At 42.4% G+C, this 18,466-nt stretch overlaps 1 protein-coding gene across 2 annotated transcripts in view; it reads left to right on the top strand.

Annotated features, from left to right (window-relative positions):
* cbfb (core-binding factor subunit beta) overlaps window positions 1-17,997 on the top strand; it is a 29,331-nt gene extending 11,334 nt beyond the window's left edge. Inside the window, exons 4-7 of one of the 2 annotated variants that reach the window (XM_085357168.1) lie at window positions 11,137-11,253; window positions 11,342-11,437; window positions 12,555-12,616; window positions 17,404-17,466. In XM_085357168.1, the coding sequence (XP_085213294.1) occupies window positions 11,137-11,253; window positions 11,342-11,437; window positions 12,555-12,584 (243 nt within the window). In that variant the 3' untranslated portion in view covers window positions 12,585-12,616; window positions 17,404-17,466. Of the gene's footprint in view, window positions 1-11,136; window positions 11,254-11,341; window positions 11,438-12,554; window positions 12,617-17,398 lie in introns of both variants that reach the window. The other variant, XM_085357166.1, reaches the window with a different exon arrangement.
* The last annotated feature ends 469 nt before the right edge of the window (window positions 17,998-18,466 follow it).

Raw genomic sequence — 18,466 nt, 5'->3', positions numbered from 1 at the left:
AAAGGGATATGTGTAGAAAACTCACAGCACGTTGTGATGTGAACTACACTGTTTCCCCATTAACTTACTACACTTTGGTCTCCATCACCTTTGGTTTGCATGTAAGTCTACATGGGGAAAAGGGAAACTGCTAAATACTGAGAAGATGCTGGATGAGCACAGATTGGAAGCTGAGCTTTGAAACACGCTGATGTTGGCTGAGCTGCTTCAAACCCGATGAACAGGATCAGCTGCAGTTTGTGGATCGGTGTAGCGGCAACAGCGCGTTTCTCCACAAGAGAACGACGTGCCAAACACAAAGCGATGTCTGCAACATCATTATTTCAAACCTACAAGATGCATCTGTTTTCCTGCATCACAGTAAACATGGCAACCTGTTGCTATTTGGAAAATGTTGCTGCTTTGCTGCGAAGTTTTTTTCTTTGCCTGATCAGATATAAATCATTTTCTTGTTTGGACATTAAGCTCCGCCCCCACCTCCCCATCCTCCACACGGCTGTCAACCGTGTTGACAAAATCAAGCATGATGAAAATAATAATGTAATGAGAATAGCGAGATACAAAAAACACAAATGATTTGATTCCTGCTCCAGTAGCTGAGTAAAGCAGACTTTCTCCAGGTCACATGACACGGGACGTAACCTTCATCTCCAGGGTTTCTGGCTTTGGACCTCCTCTGATGTCCTGCAGCTTCTCTTCAGTTGCTGGACTGAAAAAAAAACACAAACACAATGCTTTGGAAATCTGCAATCATATCAGATAAACTGTGTCTGCAGAATATTTGGCAATGCAAAATGTGCTGGTGCGTGTCAGCACGTGTGAGTCTTTGGAAAAATATTTAGTACGAGCTCGTGCTCTCTCTTGTTTGTAAGTGCATCTCCAGCGTGTGGAAGGATTTGCATGATATTTCCATGAAAGCCATAGGAACATGCCACAGTTTCTGGCCCTCTGGTGCACACAGAAAGGACTTTGCATAGCAATGATGCACATTATGTGTCTCCGGGCAGTTAGAGATTCAGACTGGGGCAGGGCCAAGTCACTCACAATAGAGGCACCAACTGCCAGGAACAATTGTTTTGCAATACAAAGATATGACCTGAAAAAAGTTTCAACATTTTCGCTCTGTGAAAACTGAAAAGTGAGGCCTGTGAATCAGTTTGCACATAGAGAAAAGTTTCTTCTTCGTGGGTTCGTGTTTGTTTGTCTTCACCTTCCTCTCACATCTGTCTCAGATCATTTAGATGGAAGCTCAAAGTCCTATTTGACATCATCCAAGATGACCTGGCAGTTACTGTTTGTCATGTGGTGCGCGTGTGAGTGTGTGTGAGTGTGTGTGTGTGTGTGTGTGTGTGTGAGAGTGTGTGTGAGTGTGTGTGTGAGTGTGTCACGTGTTGTTTTGCAGTCTTTATAATTACAGGGTGGAAAGGCAGAAGAAGAGAGAGTGGTCATACAGTAGAAGAGTACCCTGCTATTATACTTCTGTTGCTTTAGCAGGTGTGTGTGTGTGTGTGAGTGTGTGAGTGTGTGTGTGTGTGTGTGTGTGAGAGTGTGTGTGAGTGTGTGTGTGTGAGTGTGTCACGTGTTGTTTTGCAGTCTTTATAATTACAGGGTGGAAAGGCAGAAGAAGAGAGAGTGGTCATACAGTAGAAGAGTACCCTGCTATTATACTTCTGTTGCTTTAGCAGGTGTGTGTGTGTGTGTGTGTGTGTGTGTGTGTGTGTGTGTGTGTGTGTGTGTGTGTGTGTGTGTGTGTGTGTGAGTGTGTGTAGGACAGACAGAGCAGGCTGTATTCAGCAGGGGATTAGAAACAGAAGGCCAGTAACGTGCTTTATCTACACCTGCTGCTGTCACACCTGGCACACACACACACACACACACACACACACACACACACACACACACACACACACACACACACACAGGTCTATGACTTTAATCTTTGAGGTGAAAACACTTATCGCAGTTTAACAGTTAAAGGCATGACAGTCAACCTGTACTTTATATGTAACATCATTACTGTCAGCTCTGAGTTTGAGCCTTTTCATAAGCACTGAGTTAGTCATTCATTTGCTTTACATTTTCCTCACTCAGAACACACCCTCAGGGGTGTGTTCTGAGCCCTCTGCTATACACTCTCTTCACCCATGACTGTATTTCCTCCTGCGCGTCCAATCTCATTGTTAAGTTTGCAGATGACACTACAGTGCTCGGACTTATTTCCAACAATGATGAGACAAACTATAGGACAGAGGTGCAACAACTAGAGTCATGGTGCCACGACAATAACTTGGTCTTAAACACCAAAAAGACCAAGGAGATCATTGTAGATTTCCGGAAGAGGGGTCATAACAACCATCTGCCTCTCTTCATTGGCAGTGAGGCGGTGGAGAGGGTGAGCAGTTTTAAATTCTTGGGGGTAACTGTGACCGAGGACCTGTCCTGGGGCAACCATATCACCTCAGTTGTACGGAAGGCCCAACAGCGCCTCTACTACCCGAGGAGACTGCGGAGCGCACACATTCCCAGATCTCTGATGTTGAACTTCTACAACTGTGCCATCAGCAGCGTTCTGACGTATGGATTTCTAGTGTGGTTCCCCAGCTGCACCAAGGCCGATCAGCAAGCACTCCAGCGGGTGGTGAAAGAAGCTGGCAGAATTATTGGAACAAGTCTGCCAGAGATCAGTAATATCTTCCCCACTCGCTGTCTGAGGAGGGTGCACAGTATCCTGCGGGACCAACATCACCCTGCGCGCCACCTTTTCCATCTGCTGCCCTCAGGGAGAAGGTACAGGTCTATACAGGCCAGAACATCCAGACTGGCCAACAGCCTGTATCCACAGGCTGTGAGGCTCCTGAACTCTCTGCCCCCCTCTCACGGACAATAACCATATCCAACTTCTTAATAGCAATGAACTGGTCTGCATTGGTGCATCATATCTTTATTCTCTTCCCCCTCCTGCCCCCCCCCCCCCCCCCCTCTTTCTTAAATAGATAACTATCATATCTGATATCATATCTCACAGTACAATAATATTGAATGGGTTGCATTGTTGTATTTTGTCATGTTTCTCAGGTCTTTGTCTGAATTTCTACGAACATTATTGCTAAGGATTGTCTTATTGCATTGGAGTCACACTGGGTTAAATATGTACACTTGGGTTTTAAGGGGTATTTATTATTTTCTTCTTTTTTTTTTGGGTTGTATGGAAGCCCCAAACACAATTTCATTGTTCTTGACAATGACAATAAATAAATAAATACTAAATACTAATACTCCATGTTTGAGCCAAAAGTGACCATATTTGGACATGAGGGTGGACTGTGCTAAGCTAGCTCTAGCTAGCTCAGAAAGTACATGTGAGCACATCACACAGTTTCCAGTTATTGCTATTAAAGGTTCATTCGCAGAGAAAAACTGCAGCACTCAGTTTTTACACAGGTTGTTAACAGTTAACCACACAGCAGCTGTATTATGTGTTATATTATTACATTAAAAGAGGTCTTAAAAAACACAAGACGCTTAGCTGAAATCAAGAACACAGCTAGAGGTCACAGCCAACTGCGTAAGCACCAGCCTCATTCGAAGTGGTCAAGCTCTTAATCACACATACTTTTAAGCCTTCGAAGCCTTTAAAGCAGGGGTGGGGAACTCCAGGCCTCGACGGCCGGTGTCCTGCAGGTTTTAGATGTGTCCTGATAAAATGGGTAAATGACCTCCTCAACATGTCCTGAAGTTCTCCAGAGGCCTGGTAATGAACTAATCATGTGATTCAGGTGTGTTGACCCAGGGTGCGATCTGAAACCTGCAGGACGAGGCCTGGAGTTCCCCACCCCTGCTTTAAAGTAAACCCCACAGAGTTGTCATGGAGCTGCAAGCTGGCTTTTTGTACCAGGCTGTAAGTTTGTCGATTTCTTTGTTAAAGTTGGAGGTCTTTAGGGACTGACTCAAGCATGAATCCAAGGACCTGCAGTTTTTGGCACGTCTGTGTAAAATGGTGTAGTTTTACACCTCTGGAGACGGGAAATTGGTTTTAAATCGTTTTGTAGTTAGAATCGATTTTAATGTTATTGCATGCATAACATGGCTGCAGGATCAGTCTGTCTGACTGTAACCATGAAGGTGAGCACAGCTGTTTTAGCGCTTTATGGTATTTTCCTTTGCATCATTATTAGCATAATGATTCTGAGTATATTTCAGTGGATTAACCATTTCTGTCTGGTTTCATTGACTGATCACTATGGTTTCAAAACGACCTACATCAGCGATATCACAGCGTGTTCATGTTGATAACCAGAGATGGGCAGTAGCGTTACTGTAATCCCATTACTTTTTTCAAGTAACGAGTAAAGTAAGGGATTACTATTGCAAAAACGGTAATTAGATTACCGTTACTTTCCCGTAGGAACGCTGCGTTACTGCGTTACTAAAACCGTGATTTTTTGCGAGAATGTCTCATGACAGTGACGTAAGCGAGTGCGACGTTCGTGACAACAGCTGTGTGCAGATCAACAATGGATCATATATCGAGTGCAGAGAGAGTATGAGCGTGCAGCGTTTAAAGCGTGGAAGTACTGACCTTACTTTGAGTTTGATTCCATAAAAAGTGACAAAAACATTAGTGTCCGCTGTGCGTGGGAAGAAAACTTCTTTTTACAGCGAAAAAACCCCTAAACTTCAGAGCAAGCACCGAGTAGCTACGACGTAATGGGAAACTCACAGAGAAACTCGCGGATTCTTCCACTGACCGCGGCACACCTGCACCAGGGTAAACCTCCGCCTACCTCACTCCTGCTTTACAGGTGAAAATAGAGCAACAGGACCGCTGAGTCTTTGACTTTATTTATGTTCTGCTGTGTTTTACTTGCATCTATTTGAAAGACTGAGTGTAAACACAAAAAATATTTTATTTTATGTGCTGGAATGTGCAGAAAATAGGTTTAAATGTTAAACTAATTTCTTCCAGTCAGAGAATGTTGCATATAATTAAATGTTTGCTTGATGCATAAAGTTAAAAGATTAAAACTAATAAAACAAGTTTTAAAAAGAGACTTTTCCATCTGATTACATTTTATATGATGGATTATGCAGGAAGTAGAATTGGGCTGAAAGATCTATCACTTTATCACCTCTTCAGGTTGTAAATCGTGTTTTTAAAAAGTAACTAAGTAACTAAGTAATTAATTACTTTTGAAAATAAGTAATCAGTAAAGTAACTGGATTACTTTTTGGGGGAGGTAATCAGTAATTAGTTACTGATTACTTTTTTCAAGTAACTTGACCAACACTGTTGATAACTATTGAGCTTCGATCCATCGATCTTTAGACTAAAATCCTAAATCTATATCTATATCACTAAAGCACTTCTGGATGGATGCAAACTGCATTTCGTTGCCCTGTACCTGTGCATGTGCAATGACAATAAAGTTGAATTCTATTCTATTCTATTCTATCCTAAACTCTTTCCAAACGTCTCCCTCAGCTTCTCTGCTTTAACTTCCAGAGATGAGAAAACGAGGTCTGCTGGCTGTGAAAAGGCCGTCGTGTGTGCTGTGGATGAATCAGGAATGATTCATGTGATGTGCACTTTATTATCCTCGCAGCTGTCCTGAGACTGTTTTACAAAATCCCTCCATTCTTCAGAGCAGTCCGCGGTCCTGTATCATACGAGGCGATCACATGGGTGATGAGATAAAAGGAGCGAACGGGGAAAGCAGGCAGAAAAGAAAGCATCTGGCTGCTGACTCAGACGCACACAAGGCACGTGTTTATTGTGTGAATAACACACACACAGATTTCCACATAGTCACTACAGATTGTCTTTAATCTAAATCGCACACACACACACACACACACACACACACACACACACACACACACACACACACACGCTGGTGTTTGAGTGACTCTTTGTAATCGACACATTCAACCCCCCAGACACTGATGTTACATTCTTCTGGATAATAACATAATTACTGCACTAAATCAGTCGGTGCCTCCAGCTTAGACAGTAGACACACACACACACACACGCCTGAAAGCAAAAAAGTTATGCGCTGAATTGTGGCGGAGGAATTAAAGAAGGCACGTTTTTGTGTTACTCGAATGTGTTTGCGTGTGCATTGACATGTGTAGGAGAGACGCACTGCCACAACTCAAAGGGCTGAAACACAGATACCCATTGTGATCACACACACTTTGTGGGCACTGGTCTGTGTGTGTGTGCGCGCTGTAGTGGGTTGTTGTGCTGACTAGATGGTTGGCATCAGGCTGAATGAAGGGCAGTATGCCAACACATCTCCCTCCATCTGCGTCACGCAATGTCTGCCAACATATACTCTGCCTTTCTCTTTGTTACACACACACACACACACACAATCTCAAAAGCACTTACAATAACCGGCGGCTCGGTGGATGTGTTAGCATGTGATACGTCTTTGCTTGGCTCAGTTTTTTCTGACAAAGTGGAAGAAAATACGATAATTAGATTTCTATTCTTTACACAAATGCAAATATTCACAGAAGAAATATAATTCACACTCATTCACAAACGAACTGGTTGTTCCTGTCACGTACAATCCTCATCAGCGGTCAATAACACATGAGGAGAATTAGTTTAAACCAGTCAGAGTAACATGTCACAGTGAGCAGAGATGATCCACAAACACACCTGTGAAGGTCACAACAGGTCAGTCAGGATATTTCACCAGCCATCCAATCACTGAGGCTACGTTCACACTGCAGGCGAAAGCGCATCAAATCCGACTTTTCTGACCCTCTGCGACCATCTGTCCGATCATGGTGTGACAGTGTGAACGGCACAAATCCGATATTTTCAAAGCCGATCTGGGTCACTTTCGTATGTGGTCCTGAATCCGATACATATCTGATGTTTCAGAAAGCGACTGCTGTTTGATGGTCATGTCGCATTAAATCCGTCTTTTACGTCACTGACACAAGACAGACGCCAATTATCAGCGCCGGAGAAGACATCGCGAACGCTTCCTGGCCATCCAGTGAAACTGTTGGGAAGACAACGTGAACATTTTATTTGTTGTGTATAATCTGCAGAGTCTGACAGAAATCTGCAGCTAGAAGCAGCGCTCCTCTCTTAAACAGCAATAAGGATCATTATTAGGTTATTTACATTATTATGTAAATATTATTATGTAAATTATTATGTAAACTGTCATTTACATTATTATGTAAATAACAAAATAATTTAAAGCAAAAAATTGGGAAACGTAAAGTCCGAAGTCTTTATATTAAAGGGCCATCAGTCAAGCAATGCTGTTTGCTCTGGGTCTAAACAGAGCGCGTTTGCTGTCGCATTTTAGTTGTAGTGTGAACAAGCACACAAAAAAATCGGATTTGATCAAAAAATCGGAATTGAGCATTAAGACCTGCAGAGTGAACGCAGCCTAAGTGACCTCTTCGTGTCCATCATCAATCTAAGCTGTGTGAAGTACCAAGAGACAGACGAGAGCGAGCATGATGTCAACGTATGAGTGTGACAATGTTAGCCTCACTCATACGTCTGCATTTCTATGGATGGATAAGAAGCAGTACAAAAAAGATGCTGATTGTGACTCTATAATATCATCAGGAGAACCCCACCAAAGACCAACGCACACACGTGCACTCACACACTGGTTTAAAATAAGTCGTAATTACTTAGCAAGAACCACACGACACTGCACCTATTCAACCAAACGTTAAAAGCAATTTACAAAAACGGAAAGAAGACAAAATATTCACTTAAGAAATAAATATATATATATTCAGTGCAATGCTGCGAGATTCCTGTGTTGAGGATTTAATGTTAGAGTCCAAAGAGAAATCGATCTGATCGGAGAAAAAGACAAAAGAAGCATTTTGACCTCAATGGAAATAAATCCAACACATCTCAGATTGTCACAGGCTCCACTGGAGACTCGCTGGTATAAAATCTAACATTCGAATAATGAAAATGATGAATCATTTTACAACTACAGCTTTTACAGGCATCACAGCACAGATTTGCCTTTGCATTACAGCTCACAGAGATGATCCTATCAAAGAGATAGTACGATTTGAAAGGCCATGGACTCAAAATAGTGAATGATTTCTCTCACAAAATGCCCAAACTCCAAGTAAAAGAACAAAATCGAGCCAAGGAAACTGTTTTTCATGCTTAACATCACTTAATAGAAGTCTGTATGCACGCTCAGCCCTTTATCACAGAAACAGCAGCGGCGCCCTGGTAAATGCACGGTTATGGGAAACCATGTGAAATATATTTAACCTCAGTAAACTTCACGTGTGATGACGAAGCACATAGGCACATGTGGTTTTAGAGTCTGTTTGTTCTTACAAGTGAAAACGTGAAGTTTGCTTCAAATGTTGTTGTGAGGAAGACTCACAGTGGATGGTCGCACTTTATAAAGTATGTGTAACTCTTACCAGTTAAATCAGTACATACATAGTCTCTGAGACCAAGAATAAGGCAACGCTTCACTGAGTGGTTCGCATTTCCACTGGATTTCACTCTGCTTGTTTTTCATATTCACTGCAGTGTGTGAGTTCTCCTGTCTTCACGTGTGTGTCTCAGTAAATGGATGTGGGGGTTGACATGGTTCTCTCTCAAAAGGAAGTCTGTGGTCGGGCCGTTTCTACATATTTTCCCCTCACACACACACACACACAGACACACACACACAGACACACAGACACACACACACAGACACAGACACACAGACACACAGACACACACACACACACACAGACACACAGACACACACACACACACACAGACACACAGACACACACACACACACACACACACACACACACACAGACACACACACACACACACACACACACACACACACACACACACACACAGACACAGACACACAGACACACACACACAGACACACACACACACACACACACACACACAGACACACACACAGACACACACACACAGACACACACACAGACACACACGTGCGTTTTCCCTGTCAAGCTAAATGAAGCTTTCTTTTAAAAGCAATATGCAGCCCCACAGATGTGGAAGCCATTCCTCTTGCTCTCTCTTGCTTTCACACACACACACACACACACACACACACACACACACACACACACACACACAGAAAAACATTCACTCGAATAAACACAAAAACCCACAGTCTCTTGGGGTGCGGTCTCCCCTGCAACCCCGGTGCAGTGTGGGTAGCTGTCGTAAAAGAGGTCCTGTGAGAGAGCGTCCAAAAATAGCCTGAGTAAAAAATGCAGGACCATAAAGCTCACCCAGTGTCACTCAGAGAAATCCAGTCATCTGTGTGTCTGTGGATGTGTTTAAGTTTTGTTCATTCATACCAAAATACTTATTGATGTTGATAAAAATAGCCCCTCACAGCTTCCCACCCTGACAAATACACTCTCTGCATCTGTCAGAGGTGCTGCTTCATTGGGTTACAGACATCAGAGTAAAGAAAAGGACGAAGGCTGAGTGTCCTGCATCGTACATTATGAACTCTTTTGGCTGAAATAATTTCTTAAATCTTGTGAAATTCATTGTTTAGTCTGACTGTGTTTTAACTAACTGACTGTTTTTGGCTGCTTCTTCGGGGTTTTGCCTCAGTTCAGGGCGCTGCAAACAAGCTGATACTGATTTATTAGATATGGGTTTTTATTGATCTCTGAGGGCCTTTCTCAGGAGCACAAAGACTGGTAGAATGAGCCCAGTATGTTTTTGAGGAAGGGAGAAATGTGATCAAATATAAGCGTTTTTAAGGCATATTGAGGCAGAGGTATCTTTGGCCACAGCAGGCAGCTACACCCTGAATATGCTGCCTGCCCAGCAAGTCAAACAAAGTTAGACTAGACAGGAAATAAAGTGTAGCGTTTGAGCTATTGGTGTCGTGTGTTTTCTATTCCTCAAGTATTTTGATGGAACCCAAAAAAACTCTAATTATTTTTTTATGTATTGCCAAATACTGAGAAGTAGTTCAGTTTGCAGCTACTTGAACAGCAAATCCAAACAGAGAAATAGTTTTGTGATCCTACAGATGCGAACGTGGTCTAAACTCAGTTCGTGCATACATGCAGACTGTGGCATACGCACCCTGACCACAGCCTGATCCTCTCCCAACGCACTGTGCTGCTCAGCAAACAAGGGAGAGACGAGGGCTCATGAAATATAAGTGAGCGCTTCTAGTCCCTTTATTATCACAGCTATTTCACCTCTCTCACTGACGGAAAGACAAAACAGAGACAAAACAAGGTCAAAGAAGAGTGACGTGGACAGTCTACTATCGATCGGCTAATGTTGTTCCGTTTCTCTTTCTGACTTAACTGAAAACACGTGACATTTGAGGCAAGATTACATTTATTTTCAATGAATAATGAAAGGGATGAAAGCTGTGCAGTCTAATGTCTGAATGAGACCATTAAAGAAGCCGCAGACCTTTTCCAGAGGCTTTGAAATTCAAATGCCTCTAAAAACGAACACAAAGAAGATGTTTTTGATATGCGACACTCACGTTTGATCATTTTAGCTACACTGTATCAAAGGAGTGAAAGCATCACTCACACAAACATTCGTGTACATTCAACGACCTCGACCAGTCGCACGTGCACACATCTGTAATTGCAAGTGTGTGCGTGTGTGTGTCATTTAATAGTCCGACACTCAGAGTCTCTGGAGAGGCCTTGACGTACTTTGTGGTTTTTCTGTTTCACAGACGATGGAGCAGGAGGGGTCAGTGGCAGGAAGGCGTCCACGTCCCAAACTCGGAGCTTTAACAGCCGATAGATTCTGATTTAAAGCCGTCATTTCGAATGAACTCGTGTTCACATGAAGCTGCTGCTCCACCCCAGGGCCAAAGCACAATCCGTGCACGCCCAGTGTTTCTGTCGTGAGGAGCAGATAACACATCTTTGTGTGATTCTTACAGAAAGAACTGATGTACTTTTAATATGACTGACTGCCATCTGCCTTAACAGCTTAGATGTAACTGTGATTACATGAGAGGAGTTTGAACAACACCATAAGCGCCGCAAATACTTAACCAATGTCACAACACATATTGGTTGCTATTTAAAATGGCAAATGTGGACATTAATGTGGTTCTCGCGCTGTCCTTGCAGGTCTATTTAAAGGCCCCTATGATCTTGAACGGTGTGTGTGTGATCTGGAAAGGCTGGATCGACCTACAAAGGCTGGATGGGATGGGATATCTGGAATACGATGATGAAAGGGCACAGGTATCACCAGTTCTGCTTTTTACTCAAATGTCTTTTCCTCATCAGGAAACCAACTACGATCTTTCTTTGTTGTCGTTTGTCCTCGCAGCACGAGGACGCTCTGGCTCAGGCCGCGTTCGAAGAGGCTCGACGCAGGACGAGAGACTTTGAGGACAGAGAGCGATCGCACAGAGAGGATCTAGAGGTGAGAGACGAGGGATCGCCGACTATTTATGTTGACTATTTATCTCAAATTTCTACTTTATCTTGAAATCTTTCTCAGTCTTGCAAAGCCGGTCCCAAATGATTCTGTTGTGGTGAACAAAACAAAAAAACCTCTCATATATGTAAAGGTTGGAAACGTGACTCGTGCAGTAGTGTTTCATGCTGGGCCTCTCAGTGATGGCTATAGTAGCTGTAAAGCAGTACAGTGAACACAAACTGCAGCTCTGGAGGTCGCAACAAAGCTTGACGTGTAATTATTTTTTACGGTGCATTTTAGTGTGAAAAAGAGAATTAAATGGCAAAAAGGCTCCTGCTCTTTTTGCCCTCTAACATATTTATGTCACAGACTGGCTTTGCAGGACTGGACAGAGCAAACAGCATCACCAACACAGCTTGCTTGTAGTGCAGTTTCTTGTTTGCAACTCTGAAAATAAATTGGCTCACTGAAAATGATTTTGATCCTCTGCTGAATTTTCTCACAGATGCTTTCAGACGCTGAAAGTAGAAAAGTATCAAAGTGAATTAAAAGTAGAAATGTATCAAGAGTGTAATATATATCTGCAGCATCAAATTTGTAGTATCGCTTTCCTTGCTTAGTGCTTGGGGTTGTGTGATGTGTGCTTGTGTTCTGTAGTTTGTTTTTAATTATTATTCTTTTTCTTTAAAGATTATTTCTGTAGTTTGAACCGTAGGTTTAGTGCATGATCAGTTTGACGGTAATTCTAATCTGATAATTGATCTGACTTGATATTCATGAACTATTGAATGACTACAGTTTTGTCAGGTTTCCCAAAAGCCTCAGAAGGGAAAGTAGTTTGCTCATTCTGTGCATTCCTTTGAGAAGTTTAATTGATGCAAACTTGGCAAAACAAGGTGATGTGTTCATTTTAGTAGTTCAAATGTGACCTTTGAACTGCACGTAGATGCTATAAACTGATTTCTAAACTGAGATTCTGTAGGTTTGAAATTTGAAAGTGTCCCAAATGCATTTCATTGCTTGAGACAAACTCACTTTCCCAGCAAGGCTTTGGGGAGATCAGTGGCATCCTTCCTAAGCTGACGCCCTCCGAATGAACCCCAAATTGTTTATTTTTTAGGACCCTGTGGTTTCTAAAATCTGGGACTGATGACACACAGACAGCCAGCAGAAAAGAACAGGGTCTGTGTCCTTCATTTCTCACCATCTATCACACTGTCATGCACTAAACCACCTCGTGTGTGTGTGTGCATGTGTGTGTGTGTGTGTGTGTGTCCACAGTTTCATTTGTGTATCTGCATTCTTGTTTTTGTCCATTAATGTCTGTGTGTGTCTCTCAGCACCTGCAGCATTTTCTGTGTTTTTATTTCCACACCGTGTGTGTGTGTGTGTGTGTGTGTGTGTGTGTGTGTGTGTGTGTGTGTGTGTTCATGACTGTGCATGCTCTGCAATGAATTTTATTCCTATAATTTTACTGTGTTTGTTTAATGCTTGAATGGTGTGAGAGACTCGGTGAGCACAATGTGATGTTTCATAGCTAGTTTGCAAAAGGAGACACACAGCCGACTCAGGCACAGCTTTGTGGCACATGGTCCTGCAGAAATGAAAGAAAAGAGAGGCTGAATGTCATCGTGTGAAACAGAAAGAAAGATTTGATCCAGGTTGCCTTTTATGTGACTGAGCTCATGTGGCTTCCCCGAGGCTGCGGCAGAAAAAGGAAACCTTGTGTCTCTCACTAAATCAGTAGAAGCACCATCACTAGCTTCTTTAACACAATGTATAAACGTGTTGTTTCCATATTTAAAATGATTTTGGACACATCGGCAATCAGAGGATGGAAACTGTTCCACTGTGCAGTAAAGTAACCGCACGTGAAGGTCGTGTTACTAAAACGCATGTTTGAGATGGAGCACATGAGCACATTGTTGCTATCCTTATCAGTATATATGAATCATAACATATAAAGCTTAGCTTCATACATATGGAGATCAAAATAATATAAATCAATAATAAAATGATAATAGCTCACGTGATTTTATATCAAAGAAAAAATGTGCACTGACCCTGAGGAAGAGTCATGGCTGTCTAAAAGCAACGGCCCCACAGATGATTTTACATTTCAATTCTTGTTTCATACCAAAAGAATCAGAGTTTGTAGAGTTGCTAGAAACAGCAGCCACAGCGGATCGCGCTATGAGCTTTTTGTTGTTTTCTCTGGGTGTGCCTGACGAGTGTTGCTGAATAGCTGCACAGATTCAGCCTCTGCATTTCTGTGGTCTGAACTCCACCTCTCCATCTGTCTCTCTTTCTCTGTAACTCTCTGTGTCTCGCTAGCTGGTGATCGAGTTATCTCTGTGTCCTGTCTGAGCTTCAAAGGCAAAGTTAATTTCTTCTTCTCTCCGACAGAAGAGAAAGAAAAAAATGAGCTGAGGCAAAATTCTCGTTTCTTTCCTCTTTTTCAAAATAGAAAGGGGAGGGAAATTTGATTGTTTCACCTGTACTGGAAAACACACATGACGATAAGAAGATTAGGCCGATTAGTAGGTTAAGAAAATTATGTTGCTCCAACTTTGGGTTGAGAAGTTTTCAAATAGATCAGCAGCAAAACGTTGACGTCTTTTTTCTCCTGTGAATGCTGATTGAATATAAAAGACCAGTCATTTTGGCAGACACAACATTTTTCATCCAAACGCAGCGATATTCCAGTTACTCAAGGTCAAAGGGTGCCTGTCACAATGATGGATGTATAAGCAATAGATGCATTTTTAATACTGCATGCATACACACACGTGGTGTGTTTAGCTATCCCTGTGAGTGCTCGCCCTTTGCTGCTCCTGCACAAATAATATTATTTTACACATGCGCCGTCCAAACACTCAGTGCTGACTTCTGTTTGAGTGAATCGATCGGAGCTCTGACACTTTGGATGTACTGGACACTCTAATTGAACAGTGGGAATCGGGATCCTGTGAAATCCTGACGCACGCTGATCCATCTCCCAGTCCGGTTACATTATGTGATAAAATGAGCTAATGTACAGCAGACTAATGGGACAAGAGCAGGAGCGCCACAGAACTGACAAACATCCGGTTTTCTTCCGTGCACAAATGTGATTTTCCAAAATATAAACACGCTGCCAAAAACCCCACGCTTAGCTGATGCTGTCAGTCCAGGTGGTTGTGTGTTTGTGATTGTGTTTACTGATAAGAGGGACAGTTATTCTGCTGTTGTTTCAGATCAGTTCAAACAAGTAGAATTTAGTTTCAAAAGCAGAGTGAATCGAGCCAACCAAAAGCCTCTTTATGCAGTCGGCCTGTTTAGCCTTACGTACCGGGTGAGTGATAGCAAAACCTAAACATGCGATTTGCTCATGAGCACATCTGTTGCACCGGCCTCAGTGAAAGCCTAACCTCTATTCTCACTTTAAGGCAAACCTACACCCGACGTGTGAAAATGTGACGACTGGCCGAGGGTCCCCTTCGCTACGATGTCCTCACGTCAGCGGTTTAAAACTCAGTCGGGTCCCCACTAGGATAGCTAGACAAGTGCATTCACACACAGTCACACGTGCACTCCAAGAGCAGAGAGATTTGGTGGTGAATGATGAGCTGCCACTAAAAGCATTAATATATCATTAGTATTGATTGCCATCAGACCCACTGCTTTGACTTACACACACACACAAATACTGTACAGGCACACGTGCACAAACTCGCAGATACAGCACATTTGCTCCAAGTTTATCAAGACACACACACACAAACACGCACGTGTGCACACTTGACACACTATTGAGTTGTGGTTAAGCAGCCTATAGTGGTACAGAAGGCTCGCATCTTTACGTGGATCAATACAGAGAGCTCTTCTGGCCTTATGATTACTGAGGACCACTCCCTTCTGCAGAGACAAACACTCGCTCAAGCTCTCGCTGTCTGATTAAAATCTTGCTTGTTTCCTGAGATTTTGGATAAACGAAGGTGTGTTTAGTCACATAATTAACTGCTACGTGCTGTTAATGTTAGAGGGAACAGTTTGTTTGTTTTTCATTTTTCAATTTGACCACTGAGAACACAGAGCAGCAACATGTCCTCAGCCAAATAATGTGAGCACCAAAACAACACATTTCAAAAGTACAATTAGCAGTCTTCTTCCTTATCACACACACACACACGTAAACAAGCATCACGTCGTACCCGGTGCTCTTCTCAGAGCAGATTCAGTGAGAGCATTTCTGAAAATGACCTTTGCTTCATAGCAGTAACTATGATTGTAACTGGTTTTTAACTACCAACAAGCAGGTACTGGAAGCAAGTTGCATCACAACTCTGTAAGTAAACAGCTGGCCAAGTAAACGCAAAACACAAATACTTACATTATGTGCTCCGTTGTTAAAGGTGCTTATTATTCTTAATGTTTTACATCATCTTGCATCTAAAACACGAGACTGTCATAGTCACAATGGTTTATCTGTAATAGCTATCGAGTTCAACCCAAACCTTTTGCCTCAGTATCCCAGTTTTCTTTGGGTTTCTCCGATTGGCTCTGAAAAAAGCGACAGAATAATCCAATATGACATTTTCTGGGGAGTACATACGCACATGGCACAGATGGTGCTGTGTGATCAATTAACTCAGCTTTGATGCAAGTCAGTCTAAATGAGCCACGCATTAATATTTGATGGTTGCAGCGTTGATAGAACAACAGAAAGCTTTCCAGAGGAGACTGACAGGGCCTGGAGTCAGTCTGGCTAAGAGGAGTTAAAATGGTAGCATGACATAGTGTGTGTGTGTGTGTGTGTGTGTGTGTGTGTGTGTGTGACTGCGTGTATGCTGCTATTATCGTGAGTCACTGAGATGACACAAACTACATTCCTCTTGAACTAAGCAACCCTTTACTATCTCTGTCTGCATTTCTGTCTGCTCTGCTCTCTGCTTCACCTCTCCCCCTTCTTGCTCTCAGTTGACCCCTGCTAAACTCCCCCAGCTATCACTTAAATGTAAACCTACAACCACAGGTTTTTTGGTTTTTACACCAAGAGACCATGCTACGGCGCAACAAACACGCGGACACTAAACCCACATATTTTTAAAGGCCTCGTCTCTCGACCCAATAATCTGCTTTGTTAGTGTGTTTGTCTGCGTCAGCCAGTTTATCTCTCTGCCTCTCCTGCCTGTCTGCCAGTTACCTCAACTAAAATATCAACATCGGTAAAGTGTATAAACAGCAGCACAGTCGTGCTGTAATGAAGCTCTCTGAGTACCTCTAATGGCAGTTTGGGGTATTGCAACTTTCTTTTGTAATTCTGTGTGTGTGTAGAGTCTTTTCAACATGAAAATCAGACTCTGTGTAAAGATTCTTACCTCAAGTGAAGCTTGGCATGTTTGCTGTTGCCATGGTGCTGGGGGCGGGTCAGAGGTGGCCATATTTGGATGAGAGCGGCTGAGTTATCAGATAATGTTAGCGAGCTGCAATCATAGACTGTATGGGTCCAGTATGCAGACACATGCCTTGTAATTAGTGCTACATAAAACACTATTATAAGTTAATTGGAGCCTCTGGCATGTCACTGCATTAGATGATTGCATAAATCACCAACAACACAAATGTTTACTGAGACGTCTCTGTGACTGGAATTAGCAGCGATGAAGGTGAACTCCTAACGTTAAGCCTTAATTAAGTGTTAAAGAAGATTTATAAAGAAAACTTTGCTCTCACAGTGGTCGTAGTGAAAGGCTGTAAATATGTTTACTTCTGTTTTAATTTGGGAGTCTGTGGGCATTGGCATTATTTTGAAGTTCGCCCCAGACTGGAGAAATCCTTACATTTGTTAACATGTGAAAATCTGTACTCAATTTATTGTCTTTTTTCTCTCTCATCCCTTCCTTGCCATCTCTTTCCTCCTGTCGTCTTAACATGCTCTTCTCTTTCCCCCTCTTCCATCCTTTTATCCCTCTCTCTCACCAGTCCAGACGACAGCAGGACCCCAGCCCTGGCTCAAACATGGCCAACGCTGACATGGAACACAAGATGCGCTGAGGAGGAGGAGGAAGTTATGCAAGGAGGAAGAGTAGAGAACCCGTGCCGGCTGTCCATTCACTTTCAATGCAATCAACTGAAAAAGAGTTGAATGAAACTGCAGTTGTAGATCAGTTGTTTCTAACGATGAAGGTTTCGCGTGATCATTTCTACATGCGACTCGTTTTGTTGTTTTCAATATTTGAATGTAGATGAAAATTGATTGAATTGAAAGTGAATAAAAACCCTCGAAAAAAGGGCCGAGGACACAAAGGACCTGGGCAAAAAGTAGTTATATGAATATTTAAATGTTGAACACGAGCAGTTAATGTTACAGGATATTGTAGATGTGACACGGCTTTCACGGATGTCATTCAGATTTAAAAGCTTTAATATTTTTTGTCCAGGTCTGAAAGAAAATCGATGGATAGGGCTAGTTTTGCATACCAAAATGTATTTTCTATTACTATTACTGTTAAAATAGAGCAAGAGTGGTTGTCAGAGGGCTTTAATGTCATTACGGGGGAGGGAGGGCAGAAGCTGAAAGAAGCAGTTAAAGAGAGTTTGTTGTGGCCTGAGGTCACAGCTTACCAGCATCAAAGGTGTTGGAAAAAATTTAAATAATTTTAAAAAAAGGTTTCTGCATTGTTCAGTGTTGTGTAACACTTAATATTTGTTAGCATGCCCTTGTTTACCCCTATTATACCTAGCTCACGTCCTAAAGCCTGCTGTTTTCTGAGACCAAAGTTCACTTTGCTGGAAAGGGGAGGGGGGGGCGGAGGGGAGGGGGGAATAAAAGAAGAGGGAAACTTTACTTGCATTTACTTTTTTTTTTTTTTAAGATAATTTTGCCAGGCTCTAGGGTTTAACAGCATTTGCTGTACTGTAATGGTAATTATCTATGAAAACATCACTATCATAAGATACCTGTGACGGTGAAATAACAGGTAATGTAGCAACAATCTGAAGGTAAGACAACAACAAATATGCTACAGTATCAGTGGCTCTGGAAGCAAC

Source organism: Diplotaxodon limnothrissa, linkage group LG7 (genome assembly GCF_057381915.1).
Source record: "Diplotaxodon limnothrissa isolate DT_005_m linkage group LG7, D_limnothrissa_male_GT1.1, whole genome shotgun sequence".
Lineage (NCBI taxonomy): Eukaryota > Metazoa > Chordata > Actinopteri > Cichliformes > Cichlidae > Diplotaxodon > Diplotaxodon limnothrissa.
The sequence above is the reverse complement of the archived record's forward strand: the minus strand, read 5'-3'. Positions and strand labels throughout refer to the sequence as shown.